Raw genomic sequence first — 18,495 nt, forward strand, 5'->3', positions numbered from 1 at the left:
CATAAAAAATATGCAGAAATATGCTGGTGCAACATTTAAAAAAATTAACAGAAAAGTGTTAATATAAAAAAAATGTCCTGCAAACCTGTTATTGTATGAACCAAAAGTAAATTTGCATGAAAACCCAACAATAAACAAACACCTCATCTCCAGTTACTGAAGATCACATTGATCTATTTTTGGTAAGATGATGCTGTACTCCTAAAATGCATCCATCAGGCCGCATGCATCTGTGACCAAAGTTGCCAGAGAAACTAAATTAAACAAAGTTCAAATTTACTGAAGTATGAAAGTTTGGTCATGATGACCTACATCTGACAAGATGGTATTACATTCACTAAGATGCATCAATATAATAAACTGCATTACTCCGGGCCTAATAACTGACCTAAATGCAGAACTTAACCAAAGCTAATGAAACATAAATTTAAGGTCAAAGTGACCTACTTTAGGTTAAATAGTACTTTACACACCAGGACTACTCTACACATCAAGCTGCATTGTTCTGAGACTAAAAATGTATCGGAAACAGACATAAATGCAAAATCTAACCAAGAAGCCATGGATGGATGGACAGATGGACAAAATGACACTATAAGCTTTTCCATGTTCATGATGAGTTATGTAAAAAAAAAATCTTCTGCTAAAAAGCAAAAAGGCCAAAGTCTAGCTGACCTCAACAGAGTACTGTTGAATTATAAAGGTAATACCTGCAGAAAAAAATGTATGATGACTTAGAAACTAATATGCTCATACTAGATAGAAACATACTAGAAAGGTTAATTTAATCTTGTGAGTCAATAGTGGTTAGATTAATTAAATGTAGTGAAGTTAAGTTAATACTGGATATATTAATTAAATTTAGTAAAGTCAACACTGGATAAATTAAATTTAGTAAAGTTAATACTGGATATATCAATTAAATCTTGCAAAGTCAATATTAGACATGGTAATTAATTTTCTGCAAAGTCTCTGCATACCTCTTCTGCCGTCCTGGAGGTGACAAGGTCCAGGGCCAAACTGAGAGTCTTCTTGCGGACTTCGAGATCTGGGGCACTCAGCACTCGCAGGATGTCCATTACAAGGTCCTGTAATCAAAATTAAAACTTTTACTTTAGAGATTCTTGCATCTTTTAGATTGATCAGACTTATACTGCATTTCAGTGAATTTAGATTGATCATGACATATACCGCATTTCAGTGAATTTAGATTTGTCAAGACATATAGTGACTTTAAATTCACCTAGACATACTGCATTTCAGTGAATTTAGATTTGTCAAGACATATACTGCATTTCAGTGAATTTACATTGTCAAGACATACTGCATTTCAGTGACTTTAGATTCATCTAGACATCCTGCATTTCAGTGAATTTAGATTTGTCTAGACATATACTGCATTTCACTGAATTTAGATTTATCAAGGCATATACTGCATTTAATTGAATTTAGATTCATATAGACATACATTTCAGTGAATTTAGATTTGCCTAGACATATATTGCATTTCAGTGAATTTAGATTTATCAAGACATATACTGCATTTAATTGAATTTAGATTCATATAGACATACATTTCAGTGAATTTATATTTGTCTAGACATACAATGCATTTCAGTGAATTTAGATTTGTCAAGACATATACTGCATTTCAGTGAATTTAGATTCATATAGACATACATTTCAGTGAATTTAGATTTGTCTAGACAAATACATTTCAGTGAACTTAGATTCATCCAGACATATACTGCATTTCAGTGAAATTAGATTTGTCAAGACATATACTGCATTTCAGTGACTTTAGATTCAACTAGATATATACTGCATTTCAGTGAATTCAGATTTGTCTAGACATACATTTCAGTGAATTTAGATTTGTCTAGACATACACTGCATTTCAGTGAATTCAGATTTGTCTAGACATATACATTTCAGTGAATTTAGATTTGCCTAGACATATACTGCATTTCAGTGCATTTAGATTCATCTAGACATATACTGTATTTCAGTGAATTTAGATTTGTCCAGAAATACATTTCAGTGAATTTAGATTTGTCTAGTCATGTACTGCATTTCAGTGAATTTAGATTCATCTAGACATATACTGTATTTCAGTGAATTTAGATTTGTCTAGTCATGTACTGCATTTCAGTTAAATTAGATTCATCAAGATATATACTTTATTTCAGTGAATTTAGATTTGTCAACCCATATACATTTCAGTGAATTTAGATTCGCCTAGTCATATACTGCATTTCAGTGAATTTAGATTCGCCTAGTCATATACTGCATTTCAGTGAATTTAGATTTGACTAGACATACACTGCATTTCAGTGAATTTAGATTCGCCTAGTCATATACTGCATTTCAGTGAATTTAGATTCGCCTAGTCATATACTGCATTTCAGTGAATTTAGATTTGACTAGACATACACTGCATTTCAGTGAATTTAGATTTGACTAGACATACACTGCATTTCAGTGAATTTAGATTTGACTAGACATATACTGTATTTCAGTGAATTTAGATTTGTCAAGCCATATACATTTCAGTGAATTTAGATTTGACTAGACATATACTGTATTTCAGTGAATTTAGATTTGTCTAGTCATGTACTGCATTTCAGTTAAATTAGATTCATCTAGATATATACTTTATTTCAGTGAATTTAGATTTGACTAGACATATACATTTCAGTGAATTTAGATTCGCCTAGTCATATACTGCATTTCAGTGAGTTTAGATTCGCCTAGTCATGTACTGCATTTCAGTGCATTTAGATTCATCTAGACATATACTGTATTTCAGTGAATTTAGATTTGTCAAGCCATATACATTTCAGTGAATTTAGATTTGTCAAGCCATACACATTTCAGTGAATTTAGATTTGCCTAGTCATATACTGCATTTCAGTGAATTTAGATTCATCAAGACATATACTTCATTTCATTTAAATTAGATTTGTCTAGGCATATACTGCATTTCGGCGAATTTTGCAAAACTAATGCAGGGCTATATCTGAATAAAAAGATGTAAATTTCATACTACTGATGTCAAGCAGATGAAAGAATTGCATATATGAAAAAAAAATGTCATCTTTGTAAATATTAGGTTCCTAAGAGTGAAACAAGTTGCAGAAATCTTCATTCTTTTCTGAAACTAGCCGTCAGTGCTTTTTTCTGTTTCTATTATTAGGAGTCCCTGAAAACAAGAATATGAATACAAAATATGGAGAATACTGGTGGTTTTGGGGTTGAAGTTATACTAATGTACATAAGATCAGATAGACAGACATCACTCCCACTGATAATGCTATACATAGTTCTTTTTACTCCACTGATAATGCTATTGATAGTTCTTTTTACTCCACTCATAATGCTATACATAGTTCTTTTTACTCCACTGATAATGCTATTGATAGTTCTTTTTACTCCACTGATAATGCTATACAGTTCTTTTTACTCCACTCATAATGCTATTGATAGTTCTTTTTACTCCACTCATAATGCTATTGATAGTTCTTTTTACTCCACTCATAATGCTATACATAGTTCTTTTTACTCCACTGATAATGCTATTGATAGTTCTTTTTACTCCACTGATAATGCTATACATAGTTCTTTTTACTCCACTCATAATGCTATACATAGTTCTTTTTACTCCACTGATAATGCTATTGATAGTTCTTTTTACTCCACTCATAATGCTATACATAGTTCTTTTTACTCCACTCATAATGCTATACATAGTTCTTTTTACTCCACTGATAATGCTATACATAGTTCTTTTTACTCCACTCATAATGCTATACAGTTCTTTTTACTCCACTCATAATGCTATACATAGTTCTTTTTACTCCACTCATAATGCTATACATAGTTCTTTTTACTCCACTGATAATGCTATACATAGTTCTTTTTACTCCACTGATAATGCTATACATAGTTCTTTTTACTCCACTCATAATGCTATACATAGTTCTTTTTACTCCACTGATAATGCTATTGATAGTTCTTTTTACAATCTTAAACATGCTGCTGTAAATAATCTTTCTTTTTCATAATTTTCTTTATTTGAGTGTTTTCTTTTATATATATTACCAGAGGTCCTGGATGGTCAAGTGTGCCTGCCTTTACAGATCACTCATACAGGTTACCTCTGTCGTAGAGTCCAAGTCTCAACTCGACCACTATAGTGGTATGTGAAAAAACTTGCCAATACCTTCCTGTCGGTCGGTGGTTCTTCCCAGGATCTTTGCCATGAATAATCTAGCATGTGCTGGAAAATGGTGTTAAACCCCACAGAACCAATTAAAAGTACTTGTTATTTTACATTATTACCAGCCATGGAACTATTTCCAAAGGAGACAACTATTACCAGGTCTTACAATTTACCTAAATCTGAGTTGCTTTCCTTGACATATAAAATTTGACATGAAAGGCCAATACTCTGATGCTGATGTTAGTAAGACCATCAAGGTTTTCACTCTTTTTAGTAATAAACTATATCGGGTAACACAGAAAAGACATTATGCCATAAACATAAAATGACTGAAATATTTCAAAGCCAAAATGCCAAGGACATCATAATTTGATTGATGATGACTGTTTCAAGTTTAGCCAACAGTCATGGTTTAATAAGGTGTTCTTTTGACCATACCTGCAGAACTTTTTCATGTGATGGAACCTCCTTCAATGCAATCAACCTGTCCAGGACAATCAGTTTCACATTGTTGTCACTCTCTTTTGCTATCAGCTCAATGTAACAGCTAGCAGCAGCCTGAAATTGAAACATTACATTCCCCTTATAAATGTAAATAAAGCTTATAATTTCAAGAATACTGTGAAAGACACATAATATGCGAAGCCCATGTTCATTAGTCCTCCATGCAGAACTGTTTGGCCATGGCTAACTATGGAGAAACTTTACCAATGTCTCATTGACATGGACATTTGGTCAAGATCTGTGGTCAAGTCTGATAAATCAGATCCCAGATCTGTACAATATTGATGGGTGCTTTAGGCATGCTGATCTCACCTATTCATAACACTACCTGATCTGTACAATATTGATGAATGCTTTAGGCATGCTGATCTCACCTATTCATAACACTACCTGATCTGTACAATATTGATGGGTGCTTTAGGCATGCTGATCTCACCTATTCAAAACACTACCTGATCTGTACAATATTGATGGATGCTTTAGGCATGCTGATCTCACCTATTCAAAACGCTACCTGATCTGTACAATACTGATGGATGCTTTAGGCATGCTGATCTCACCTATTCAAAACAATACCTGATCTGTACAATATTTATGGATGCTTTATGCATGCTGATCTCACCTATTCAAAACGCTACCTGATCTGTACAATATTGATGGATGCTTTAGGCATGCTGATCTCACTTATTCAAAACACTACCTGATCTGTACAATATTGATGGATGCTTTAGGCATGCTGATCTCACCTATTCAAAACACTACCTGATCTGTACAATACTGATGGATGCTTTAGGCATGCTGATCTCACCTATTCATAACACTACCTGATCTGTGCAATATTGATGGATGCTTTAGGCATGCTGATCTCACCTATTCATAACACTAACTCCTGTCCACATTTCTGATTAGTGGGCTACAGCAGATAATCTACTATTCCATCAATATCAAGGAACTAATTAGATGAAACTACATATTTAAAATGGTTGATATAGTCATGTGACTCAAACATATGTGGATTTATCATGTGACTGTCACATGATATTTCATCATGACTATTATTATATTTCAACAGCAGATCAAATTACAGAATGGGCAGATTATCAGATAGTGTTCTGAACAATTAAGGTCACAATGTAAAATTAATCCAGTCTGTAATGGGACAGTTAGCTGAACCATGATAATATGATCATATCCTATCTGAATGTGCAAAGCTGCATCTAACCGGTTCCTTGATTTTGATGGAACAGTGCATTATTAACCAATGTAACTCCATATATTGCAACAGGATGTAGGATTGTGTTATTCCATGTGGATTTACAAGTTCATGATCATCTGATATGATCTTACACTATGCTGTACAAATTGCTGAAAGGTCCTTTCAACTGTAACTCATGAACTGAGAGAAACATCAGTAAGTGTATAAAAGCAACCAATATATGCATTCATGTGTTGTAGAGAGACCTGCTTGCAATAAATTCCTTGATTTTATGATCATACCCACAAACCACCCATCAATATCAGTACTAGTATGGAAGCTGTTACATCAGACTAGAACTAATCTTTCATACAGGCCAACCAAATGAGATGTATATGCATAATGTTTACTAATGTAAGTGGCAAAAATGCATAATCAGAGCATAAAATCCATAATCTGTAAATAATTATTACTAACATTAGTACCGCTACTTTCATGAGGTTACAACATCGTAGCTAATATATTATATACCTTAAATTCAGTACACTGTATGAAAAATGTCATTTATTCTTACAACTAACATGGATCTGCAGAATATTCTCAATTTTGTAAAATGGGTGAAATTGAAGAGATGATAATATAAATTACAAGCAAAACTTTTACTGCTTTATTTTATTTATAAACATAGCAGAAAAGCGTAATCCATACACAGTCGAGTATAAAATGTAATTTGGTAAAGAAAAAGGTAATGATTTTGCCAAAAGAGTAATGGTTGGCATGTATGATCTGACCATTTTGTTATTCTTGTAACTCAACAGACAGAAAAGGTTCTGATCCATGCATTAGTTCAAATGATCCAACTGAGAATATTTTTTCTTTACTAATTACAAACTCTACATACAATAGGGATCTCTGTTTAAATGGGAGTCCTGGCATTTTATTTTATTACTATGCAGAAACTACAAATTTTCTTATGAGATTTTAGCTGACCAAAATAACTGACCGTTGGACCTGAAAGTCCACAAAGTATGGTAAGACATTTTAAGTAAAATTATTCTGCAAAAACATTTCTTTGAGCCACAATGACCCTGACCTTTTGACCATTTGCCTTCAAAATCTAAAGGCCTAGTCCTCCACAAACGTTTGGTCAAAGAATGTGGCCTAAAATTAAGTTATTATGCAAAACCATTGTTATTCTTTCTATTTGTGACCTTGATATATAACAAGGCAAAAAGATGATGGTAATGTCTGTAATTATCATAGTATGGCAAAGAGATGGCACTATCTGTAATTATCATAGTATGGCAAAGAGATGGCACTATCTGTAATTATCATAGTATGGCAAAGAGATGGCATTATCTGTAATTATCATAGTATGGCAAAGAGATGGCACTATCTGTAATTATCACAGTATGGCAAAGAGATGGCATTATCTGTATTCATCATAGCATGGCAAAAAGATGATGGTAATATCTATAATTATCACTGCAAGGAAATAATAGTAATAATAATAATAATAACAATAATAATAATGCTTTATTTATAGAGGGTGACTCATTAGTCAAGGACTATTCTCCCTTGAGGCCCTCTTAAAAAACAGATGGTAATGTCTGTAATTATCAGAGCAAGACAAAAAAATTATGGTAATGTCTGTAATTATCACAGCGAGGCAAGACAGTATTATCTGTAATCAAAACAAGGCCTAAAAATGATGGTAACACCGGTAATTATCACAACGTCATTAATTATCACATCAAGACAAAATGTTGGTAATGTCTGCAATTATTACAGCAAGTCAAAATGATGGTAATATTTATAATCAAGAATAAGTAAAATGAGGGTAACTATAAATGTGAGACAATGTAAATAATGACAAATTAAAACTCACTTTGACAGCTGTAGGAGCACTGGAGAGGGTGACTAGTGTTCCAGCAGCCTCATAGCGTACAGCAGGACTGGAGGAGTTGAGGAGATTGTAGATACATCGGATGAATCTGGCCCTCTCTGATGGGTTGGCATGGCACACCTAAAACATATGGACAAATAAATCATTGTGATACTGAGCCAGCTCTGTAAACTGTATCTTCCAAAAGTGCAATTTGTACAATAATTATCACACAGAAAATAAATTAAACTGATCTTCATAATAAAATGTTGGATCCTTTTCTAATCAAAGTTTTTTTTTTTGTTGCAATTTGGTTTCTTTAAATTGCACCTTTAAAACTTCCAAAATTTTAATATTAAATTTTATATGGCATTATATAGCCAGTATTGTGCTGACATACCATCAAAATAACAAGCCAACCAATTAATCTACCAATTAACCTACCTAGTACCTATGGTGTGGGGCATAAAAGGCGTAAAATATACATCCCTTGAAAGGACTGTGGCTCTACTGGCTGAAAAGAAGTTTCAGGAGTTCAAGATATAATTATATCTTCCTTTTAACTGCAGATCATTGAAACCATCTTTGATATTCTTCAGAAATAGCAAAATTTGATATTAGCTGCTGTGGTGGATATAAATTGACACCAACTAGACATTTAAAGAAGTCTTTGAGTGAAAACCTCATGTCAATAAACTTTCGTTCTTGAGGAGTAGCAATAACAATATTTTCAAAATGCTGCTGTGATGACCATATTGGATATAATATAGGTACCATTTTATTTAGGATGGTAATATGATTTTGAAGATGGCTACTGTGGCAGGTAAATTAAATGTCTAATGCCACCATCAGGACCAACCAGACATCATAAGATGTTGTTTAGTAACAATCCTATGTTGATACAACCATCCATTCAGGAGAAGTGATAACAATATTTTCAAGATGGCCACTTTTGTGTCCCTAGTGGACATCAGATTGGCACCATTAACATATTAAAACAACATCTTTTTCTTGTGAAAACCTCAAGGCAATATTAATTTTCATTTGGAAGGATTAGCAATAACAAAATTTTCAAGATGGCAATGGAGGCTGCCATATTGGTCTTTAGATTGACACCATTTTCTTTCATGCCCAAATATACATCATAAAAAGTCTTTCAGTCAATACTCCATGTTCATTAGACCATCCATTTTGAAGGAGTTGCAATAACAAGATTTTCAAGATGGCCATTCTGGTGGCCATATTGGATATCAGATTGGCACCATTTTCATTTAAAACCAACTAGACATTATAATAAGTCAATGTGACTTTCCATTCAGAAGTGATAACATGATTTTCAAGACTGCAGCTGTGGAGGAAATATTGGACATCTGACAGGCACCGTTTTTATTTAGGATGATCACATTATGTTCAAGAGGCCACTGTAGAAGGCATATTAAATGTCAGCATGCCACCATCAGGAACTGTTGTTGTTGTTATTGTTTTGGGGTTTAATGCCATTTTTCAGCACACGATAGGCTATGCATGATGGCCAGTATTAATGGTGGAGGAAGAACCCGGGAAAACCCCATGAACAACCACTAACCCACGAGAAGCTACTGACAAGCTTTCTCACATACCCACATTGGTCGAATCCTCGACTTGACCCCATGCCGACAGAGGTGAGATGGCAGTGATCCGTAACGGAGAGCGCTTTAGAGCACTCGGCCACTCGGGGCCCCATCAGGAACTGTAGTAGGCATGTTAAATGCCACCATCAGGAACTGCAGTATGCATGTTAAATGTCTAAATGGCACCATCAGAAACAATTAGACATCATAAGAAGTGGTCTAGTAACAATCCCAGGTTGATGCAAAGTTCCATTCAGCAGGAATAGTGATAACAATATTTTCAAGATGGCCTCTTTTGTGGCCATACTGGATGTCAGATCGACACCATTTTAATTATAGAACAACTATACATCATAACAAGTCTTCCTGCAAAAACCCCATGACAATATTACTTTTTATTCGAGAGGATTAGCAATAACAATATTTTCAAAATTGCCTCTGTGGTAGTCATATTATACATCAGATTGGCACCATTGTCTTTTACAACCAACTAGACATCCAAAGAAATCTTCTGGTGAAAAACCCATGACAATATGACTTTCCATTCAGAAGGAGTAGCAACAGCAAGACTTTCAAATTTGGACATCAGATATTTTTTCATTTGTTGAGTCTTGAGTATTACTGGCCCTCATTGACAATTATCTTAACCAAGTGTTGAAATCCAACTCAAAGTTTCCCTTTCTATTATGTTTATGTGTGTGTGTGATTAGGATTTTTAATGTAGCTTTAAAAATTTTTCAGTCATATCACTACGATGTCTACAGTGTGGCAGTTTATGGTGATGTCTAGCACTGGGGCATCATGCCGCAGACACGTAGCATGATGTCCCACCCAGTCACATTATCCTGACACCAGGCCGACCAGTCCTAACACTAACCTCTTAATGCTGACAAAGTGGTCTTCTATTATGTTAACTGCATAGCTAATAAATTACAGGCTTCAGTGTCAATACTTCCTATTTTTATCAACAAGCTCTCTGATATCAATGTTTTACACAGTGTCAGCTACAGTGTACACCTCCTTATTATCCCATTTTAGTTACTGTTATACAGCAATTAACATTTACATTGAAAAAAAAAGTCTACTATACAATACTGACCATTTAATATGCTGCTATTTTTCTTCAAGCTGAGATAATTTATTTTCTTTATCTCAAGATCATTCATTCTTTTTGAAAAAACATAATGCCATGGATATAAGATGGTGGCACTTTGTTATAAGTCAGCACAAGATATTTTTTCAGCTATGTGAGAACTGGAAATTAAAAAAATTGTCTCGATCCCTTCCCCAGAAAATTAAATTGTTGGTCCCTAATTGTGGTGAACCATGGTACATACCATGGTATGTTCAGAAAAACCTTTAGCACACAGTGGTACAAAATATTTCATGTTACCCATCTTTAACAATACAGGTAAAGTTATCTCCCTCTACTGGTAGGTGCAATGAAACCCACTCCAAACTGTTGTTTTGGACTAAGGAAGAACGACTGGTTGAGACTCAGTTATGGTATACATATTTATGTACTTTATCTGTGTTGATGATGGGGGTTGTACAATAACTCTCATGTCTGTGGAGGTGAGCTAAAATGAATACAAATCTAGACTATATGCAGGATATTTTTAGATTCATAAAATTTTGTCAACATGGCTTTGGCTCCATTTATTCCTGATGCAAACGGTATGTATGTACGGACTTTGTATTTTTTCACTGTGAGAGTCTGCATCACACTGCTGCACATCATGTATATTATACTATAGTCTGACTATACCTCTCCCTTTGTTTTTAACCCCCTACTGATTTCAATAATGGAAATCTCTAATGTGATAAAAAGTGACAGAACTTTGTCAATTCATTCAATGATTTGCAATTTCTAACCAGACTCTGACAAGAATGGCCCCAACACTGGCATCCTCTATGACTTTCATGCTGAATGGACTTTCCATACTAATAAGGTGCCATATTGGGTACACTATAGGCTAGTTTATTTTCCTCAGACAACATAGTGACTATTTCATCCTATTCGATAACTGCCGAATAATTCTGTAAATTAACACAATGTTGTGAGTTTAGAGTTATATCCATTGGCAAACATGACCAAAGAAATTACGAGGCTTGTTACATCCACAGGAAAGGCAAATTTGTACTTGTCATTCTTTTCCTTTGCTTGATTTGACATCGTAAATATCAGAAGCAGAAAACATATAATTTCCTTCTATGTTCATACATGTGTAGTCGTGCAAACACGCCTTTGCTAATAATGAACTTGTCTAGAAAATGGAAATGATTAGCAAGCAGGTTAGACTTTTACACTGAACACTTTAATTTGGAATGAAACGTACAAATGATAATGGTGTTAAGACCTAACACCCCCACCCCCCAGCATAATCAGGTTTGAAATTATAAATCAATATATGAACTAAGTTTTATGCATCTTTTATCAAATCTGTGCTTTTCATTTTGTAAATCGGTAGGGGGTACAAACAAACAAACAGGGAGGTATATTCAGACTATACTACAACCCCACCCCACCCAAATATAGCTTGGGTGCAAAAGTTTGTGCAGATGGAGGAAAGTGTGGTTGGAAATAATTGAGATAGACTGTAATTGTGCCACATATTTTCATTCCAAACCTGAAGGTGGGATGCAATTCATAACGAGCAGATCATGGTTAGGATGGCTGGGCCACGATGTGTGCAGTCTACATGGGTGATAAACACAATATACATGGGATATAAGCACTATGTACATGGGATATAAGCACAATGTACATGAGCATGAAAGACCAATTCAACACTGGAGTTGTAGATCTGTAAGAAGGCCATGAAGTCCTTAAGGTAATGTTCAACATTATCAGTTATTGGAATCTAAAGGAAGCATTTTTTGTTTTGGTGTTTTATAGCACAGCAACACAAGAAGGTTTCTCAGTGCCAAGGTAAATAGAATAAACTGCTATGAAACTAAGTCAAGTCAAAACTGAACATTTTCTTGTGATTTAATATTGGAGAGATGTTTTTATTTTATATTTTATTTGCATCAACAGCCGTATTTTCAGTCAATGGAAAATAGTATGATTCATTTGCAAGTTTATCATACTGGATATTTTTCACTCTATCTTATGTATGCAACCTAAGTACACAATACTCATGTATGCAATCTAAGTACACAATACTCACATATGCAATCTAAGTACACAATACTCATGTATGCAATCTAAGTACACAATACTCATGTACACAATCTAAGTACACAATACTCATGTACGCAATCTAAGTACACAATACTCATGCATGCAATCTAAGTACACAATACTCATGTACACAATCTAAGTACACAATACTCATGTACACAATCTAAGTACACAATACTCATGTATGCAATCTAAGTACACAATACTCATGTACACAATCTAAGTACACAATACTCATGTACACAATCTAAGTACACTATACTTATGTATACAGTCATGGGAGATTTCCTGTAAAAATGACTGAGTCAAGGCTACTACCTTGTAGATAAGCTCCACAATAACCAGCTGCAGGATGTCTCCAAATGAGGTCACCTGATCTATACAACTACTGAGATAGTTGAGAGCACGTTCCTGAAATATACAACAGAACATAAATTACATATACACTGTCAAGTGACTTGCAAGCAATTATCTTGTCAAAACTACTTCGCTCTTGCACAGCACATTTATCATGATGGAAAATATACATCATTGGGGATAAATAACAATATATTTAACAAGTCTAGGTGAGGACTGACAAGGTTTATAAACCTTTTCTTTCTGGTTTTAATGGGCACAGCCATATTTGTATCATGTGACATTCTGCCATCACATTACTGATATCACTGAGCACTGTGTACTATGGAAGCTATATTTGTACATTTACTGGACATGTCATTTATTTGCACAAGCAGTTAGATGTACATTGCATACCTGTCAAAACAACAGTGAACTGACTGCCCTAAAATTTCACCATGGTTTTACTTCTGAATGTTTCCTGTGTAATATTGTATAACTGGCTCATTTTTATCCAAGACTGTAATTCATGGTAAAATTCCTATTTTGTCAGTTAATTATTGCATAGTTCTAAACTTTGAATTATTATATCAAGTTGTCTTTAAAAGAAAAATTTTATTTTATTTTTTGGTCCTTATCAAACATGCCACTAAAACAGGTATTAAGTTTCAAACCTTCACTTTTGCTTATATTTTTTTTGTTAACTGACTTTCATACTTTCTTGTGAGAATACATCTGTAGGTACACAACTGAATTATAAACACGGTAAATAAACACAAAGATAAATGAATTAATTGATCAATAAATTACATTCTGTTCACTCGGTCGATGTACATCAAATTTGTAAATGCCATGAAGACTTTAAAAGCTACAAAGCAATTTGATGACCACTTACATCTGTACGGTCCTTTCTCTCATTTTTAACGAAAATAATATATTCAATTAGTAATTATAAAGGTGATTATATTTACTTCTTTACTTATTAAAAGCAGTATGAAATAAAAATATTATGTCTTTCCACAAACTGTTTATTAACAATATTGTATAAATAAGATGACAATCCAAAGATTTCATTTCTCTCAAAAATATTATGTTCTAGCTTTATAAATCTTTAAGAAATGTATATTCTTGTTCGTAATTTCATATCAGGAAAGTAAACTATGAAACCATTAAATGTATCAAATGGTCAATTTTTCAATTACTTGCCATTCTGTCCTGGACAGTAATAGCTCAGGTTTCCTGCACAATAATTTTTTAGAAAGATGGACCTCAATTTTATAAGCACAAACATCTTAATAAATATGTAATTTGTGCTTTACTTACATTCTGATGTAGCTATTTTCTGTAGTATTTGAGTATATTTTGGAAGCTTTATGCGGAATTATTGCGGCATGTCCTGTTTTATACAGTCTTTCTAATGTCAGGTACATGTCAATACCAGTTATCAGTACCTTAATGGCGGACACATGTAGTGACACATAGTGGTCAGGGAAATTAAATACTGATGTATTGTCCACAGGAAAGGTCTATTAAAGTACATGTCAATGTGGTCATTTAGGTGCATTGACTTATTTTAAACTGAGTGCTAATTTTTGCTCAAAAATTTAATACTAATACAGTTTGAGCAAAGTCTATTCAATCCTTATTACTGAATGGTCTGCACCTTAAATGTATTGGAAAACCTGCCAGATTAACTGTATTCATCACTATGGATTTTACAGCAATGGCCAGGTCTGTGGGTCAAGAAAAGAGAATGGCGGGTCTCATGATAACATTGTACTATGGATGTTTATCAATGCGCAGTTTTCACTGTGACATCATAGTATGTGACATTTAATTTGGATTGTACTGATCTCACCTTTAGGCTGACCTCATCAAAAAATGTGCACACTTGACATTGAATTTGCTGTATGTATTTCTCAAGGCATGTATATAATGACCTTCCCAGGAAAATGAATGCATGATATCAAAATAAAGTGAATAATTGCCATTATTATTTGTTTAATCAAAGTCTAGAAACTTACATCATTACTGAAAAATGTGGAACTAAACACTTACATGACCTGTATGATTTGTACTATAACTGACCTTTTTAAATGTTTTCATAAAAAAAACTGAAATTGATATAAACTTTCAAGAACATGCCAGACATGGGTGTCAAATTCTATTTTCTGAATTCATATCTGAAAGCACTGAAATCTGATGGAAATATTACTCAATGGCAAATAGCTGGTGCTGGGAATTTCACAAATTTCTAAGAGCTGTTTGCTCCTGAGATATTTGATTCTAATGTTGGAATGATTCTATAAATAAAGATTTCAAGATTTTATAAATTCAACGTCAAATTTTGTTCTTATCCTTAAAGTTTATTTGTCAACCACAATGGAGTGAAGTTGGTTAATTTAGCTGGTTTTACCTCTCCCATTTCTTAATGCAAGATCAATTTTTTTACAGTTTTTAAACTCCACAATTCCTCAATAAATTACCTTTCAAATGGCTTACTATAAATTAAATCTACAGCTTAGTTACACCTATTATGACTGAAAATCAGAAAGAATTTATCTATGCAACAAGTCTCTACAAGAAAACCAAAATGACAGGCCTAAATTCACTATAAGCTGCTGTACAATTATCGTATCAAGAAACAATTCAATTCTCTAATTCATCACACAACATATTAAAATATACCTCTGCAGCAAATGGGATTCTTAGAACAGACCTAGCTTTAAGTCCGGAATAAGACCTCTACATGAAATCCAGTAATCTAGATAAAATTCTTGGGACTTAAGATTTACCAATCAAGTGTCCTGACATAAACTTTAAGAAATGATGATGAAACTGGGACAAGGCATTGATTTTATTAGCAGAAGTTTTGCCTGTACTTGACAAAAATATGAAGCTAATCAATCTAGCTTAATTTCACCAACACGTCTTATGTCAAGTCTAGATTTAAGACATTTGACTGGTCATATTAAAGTCAGACCTAAATTTCAGCCAATCAAATTATTTCAATACTTAAGTTATGCTGGTGAAATTCAGCTCTTAATGGACAAAACCTTAAGTTTAAAAATTCAAATGTCATTAGTGTAGACCTAATTTTAAGACATTTTGGTGAAACAGGGGCCAGAATAAACTGCATTTGTTCCTTATTTCAAACAAGCAGGAAACTGATTATATTATACCTGATCAGCATGGATTAACATCATGAAAGCATTACGTTTACATGACATGTCTTGTTCACCCTCCAAAAAGTTGGCAATTAGTTCCGGTGCATCAGGGATCAAAAAGTCAAAGTTCCTGCAATAAGAAATTAAATGCCAGACATAAACAAATGTTGGATGCGAAACCAAGCCAATTTATGTAAATCTTTCTCATATATGATACAGTAAAATAACTTCTATTCATGTGCAACTGATTTTCATGAATTTGCAAGCGGAATATGTCTGCAAAATTAAACGGCTGCAGATTTTTACTAACAAAATTAAAAATTAAAATATAAACTAAGGTAGCAGCAAATATATAAAACTTCAAGAAATAGCTTGAGATTTAGTAAAAATTTGGTAGCCTCAAATATAAGTATACTTGCTTCATTTATGATGATTTTGGTGTTTTTTAAAATTGATAACTGTGACAAAAAATATATACCATATTTGACACAAAGTTTTCAGCAATGCCTAATTTCCTATTCAATTCAATGATAATAAATTTCTATTCAATATGAATGATAATAAATTTCTATTCAATGCAAATGATAATAAATTTCTATTCAATGCAAATGATAACAAATTTCTATTCAATGCAAATGATAATAAATTTCTATTCAATGCAAATGATAATAAATTTCTATTCAATGCAAATGATAACAAATTTCTATTCAATGCAAATGATAATAAATTTCTATTCAATGCAAATGATAACAAATTTCTATTCAATGCAAATGATAATAAATTTCTATTCAATGCAAATGATAACAAATTTCTATTCAATGCAAATGATAATTTCTATTCAATGCAAATGATAACAAATTTCTATTCAATGCAAATGATAACAAATTTCTATTCAATGCAAATGATAACAAATTTCTATTCAATGCAAATGATAATAAATTTCTATTCAATGCAAATGATAACAAATTTCTATTCAATGCAAATGATAATAAATTTCTATTCAATGCAAATGATAACAAATTTCTATTCAATGCAAATGATAATAAATTTCTATTCAATGCAAATGGCATAATTTCCTATTCAATGCAAATGATAATAAATTTCTATTCAATGCAAATGATAATAAATTTCTATTCAATGCAAATGATAACAAATTTCTATTCAATGCAAATGATAACAAATTTCTATTCAATGCAAATGGCATAATTTCCTATTCAATGCAAATGATAATAAATTTCTATTCAATGCAAATGATAATAAATTTCTATTCAATGCAAATGATAATAAATTTCTATTCAATGCAAATGATAAATTTCTATTCAATGCAAATGATAATAAATTTCTATTCAATGCAAATGATAACAAATTTCTATTCAATGCAAATGATAATAAATTTCTATTCAATGCAAATGATAATAAATTTCTATTCAATGCAAATGATAATAAAATTCTATTCAATGCAAATGATAATAAATTTCTATTCAATGCAAATGGTATAATTTCCTATTCAATGCAAATGATAATAAATTTCTATTCAATGCAAATGATAACAAATTTCTATTCAATAAATGGTAACAAATTTCTATTCAATGCAAATGATAACAAATTTCTATTCAATGCAAATGGCATAATTTCCTATTCAATGCAAATGGCATAATTTCCTATTCAATGCATCTGGCATAATTCATATTCAATGGAATTATTTATCATTCAAAGATTATAGTGGAAAAAAGACTTTACTTTTTTTTCTCAAATTTTCCCAGTGTCAATTTTTTTTGGTAGTATGCTATTACTTATACTCTGTGTGTGTTGTGTGTGTGAGTATGTGTGTGGTATTGTTTTATGGCACCTCAGTTTAAAGGTTGCTATGTAGCGCAAATAGTTAAGTTTCAAAAATGTAAAAATGAATTACACAAATTTTAGGAAGTTCAACCCTTCTAAAAATGTAAAATTCAAAACAACAATACAAAATATACAAACATAAAAATGTAAAGATAAAGCAAGACATGTAAAGTCTTCAAAACATATACAAGCTAAGAGATAGCTAACTTGACTGCTTGCACACTGAATCTGCAATTAGCATCCTCAAATATAACAGACCAAGGTCAAATATAGAAAACTGACAGGTCACTCTTGTTGTGAGACTCATAAAGTCTTTTAAACTGGCATCTACAGGAAAGCATGGATACACCATGTGTGTGCTTTATAACTGGCATCTACAGGAAAGCATGGATATACCATGTGTGTGCTTTATAACTGGCATCTACAGGAAAGCATGGATACACCATGTGTGTGCTTTATAACTGGCATCTACAGGAAAGCATGGATACACCATGTGTGTGCTTTATAACTGGCATCTACAGGAAAGCATGGATACACCATGTGTGTG

At 32.8% G+C, this 18,495-nt stretch overlaps 1 protein-coding gene across 2 annotated transcripts in view; it reads right to left on the bottom strand.

Moving 5' to 3' along the window:
* Nucleotides 1–18,495, bottom strand: part of LOC149785908 (coatomer subunit beta-like) — an 86,091-nt gene that overhangs the window by 26,370 nt on the left and 41,226 nt on the right. For both annotated transcript variants that reach the window (XM_089976135.1, XM_089976134.1), the window contains exons 5-9: nt 16,122–16,236; nt 12,922–13,014; nt 7,810–7,947; nt 4,661–4,780; nt 981–1,088 (exon numbers count right to left, since the gene is read on the bottom strand). In XM_089976135.1, the coding sequence (XP_089832261.1) occupies nt 981–1,088; nt 4,661–4,780; nt 7,810–7,947; nt 12,922–13,014; nt 16,122–16,236 (574 nt within the window). The remainder of the gene's footprint in view (nt 1–980; nt 1,089–4,660; nt 4,781–7,809; nt 7,948–12,921; nt 13,015–16,121; nt 16,237–18,495) is intronic.

The sequence above is a fragment of the Sinohyriopsis cumingii genome, chromosome 12, assembly GCF_028554795.1.
Source record: "Sinohyriopsis cumingii isolate HCF-2022 chromosome 12, ASM2855479v2, whole genome shotgun sequence".
NCBI lineage: Eukaryota > Metazoa > Mollusca > Bivalvia > Unionida > Unionidae > Sinohyriopsis > Sinohyriopsis cumingii.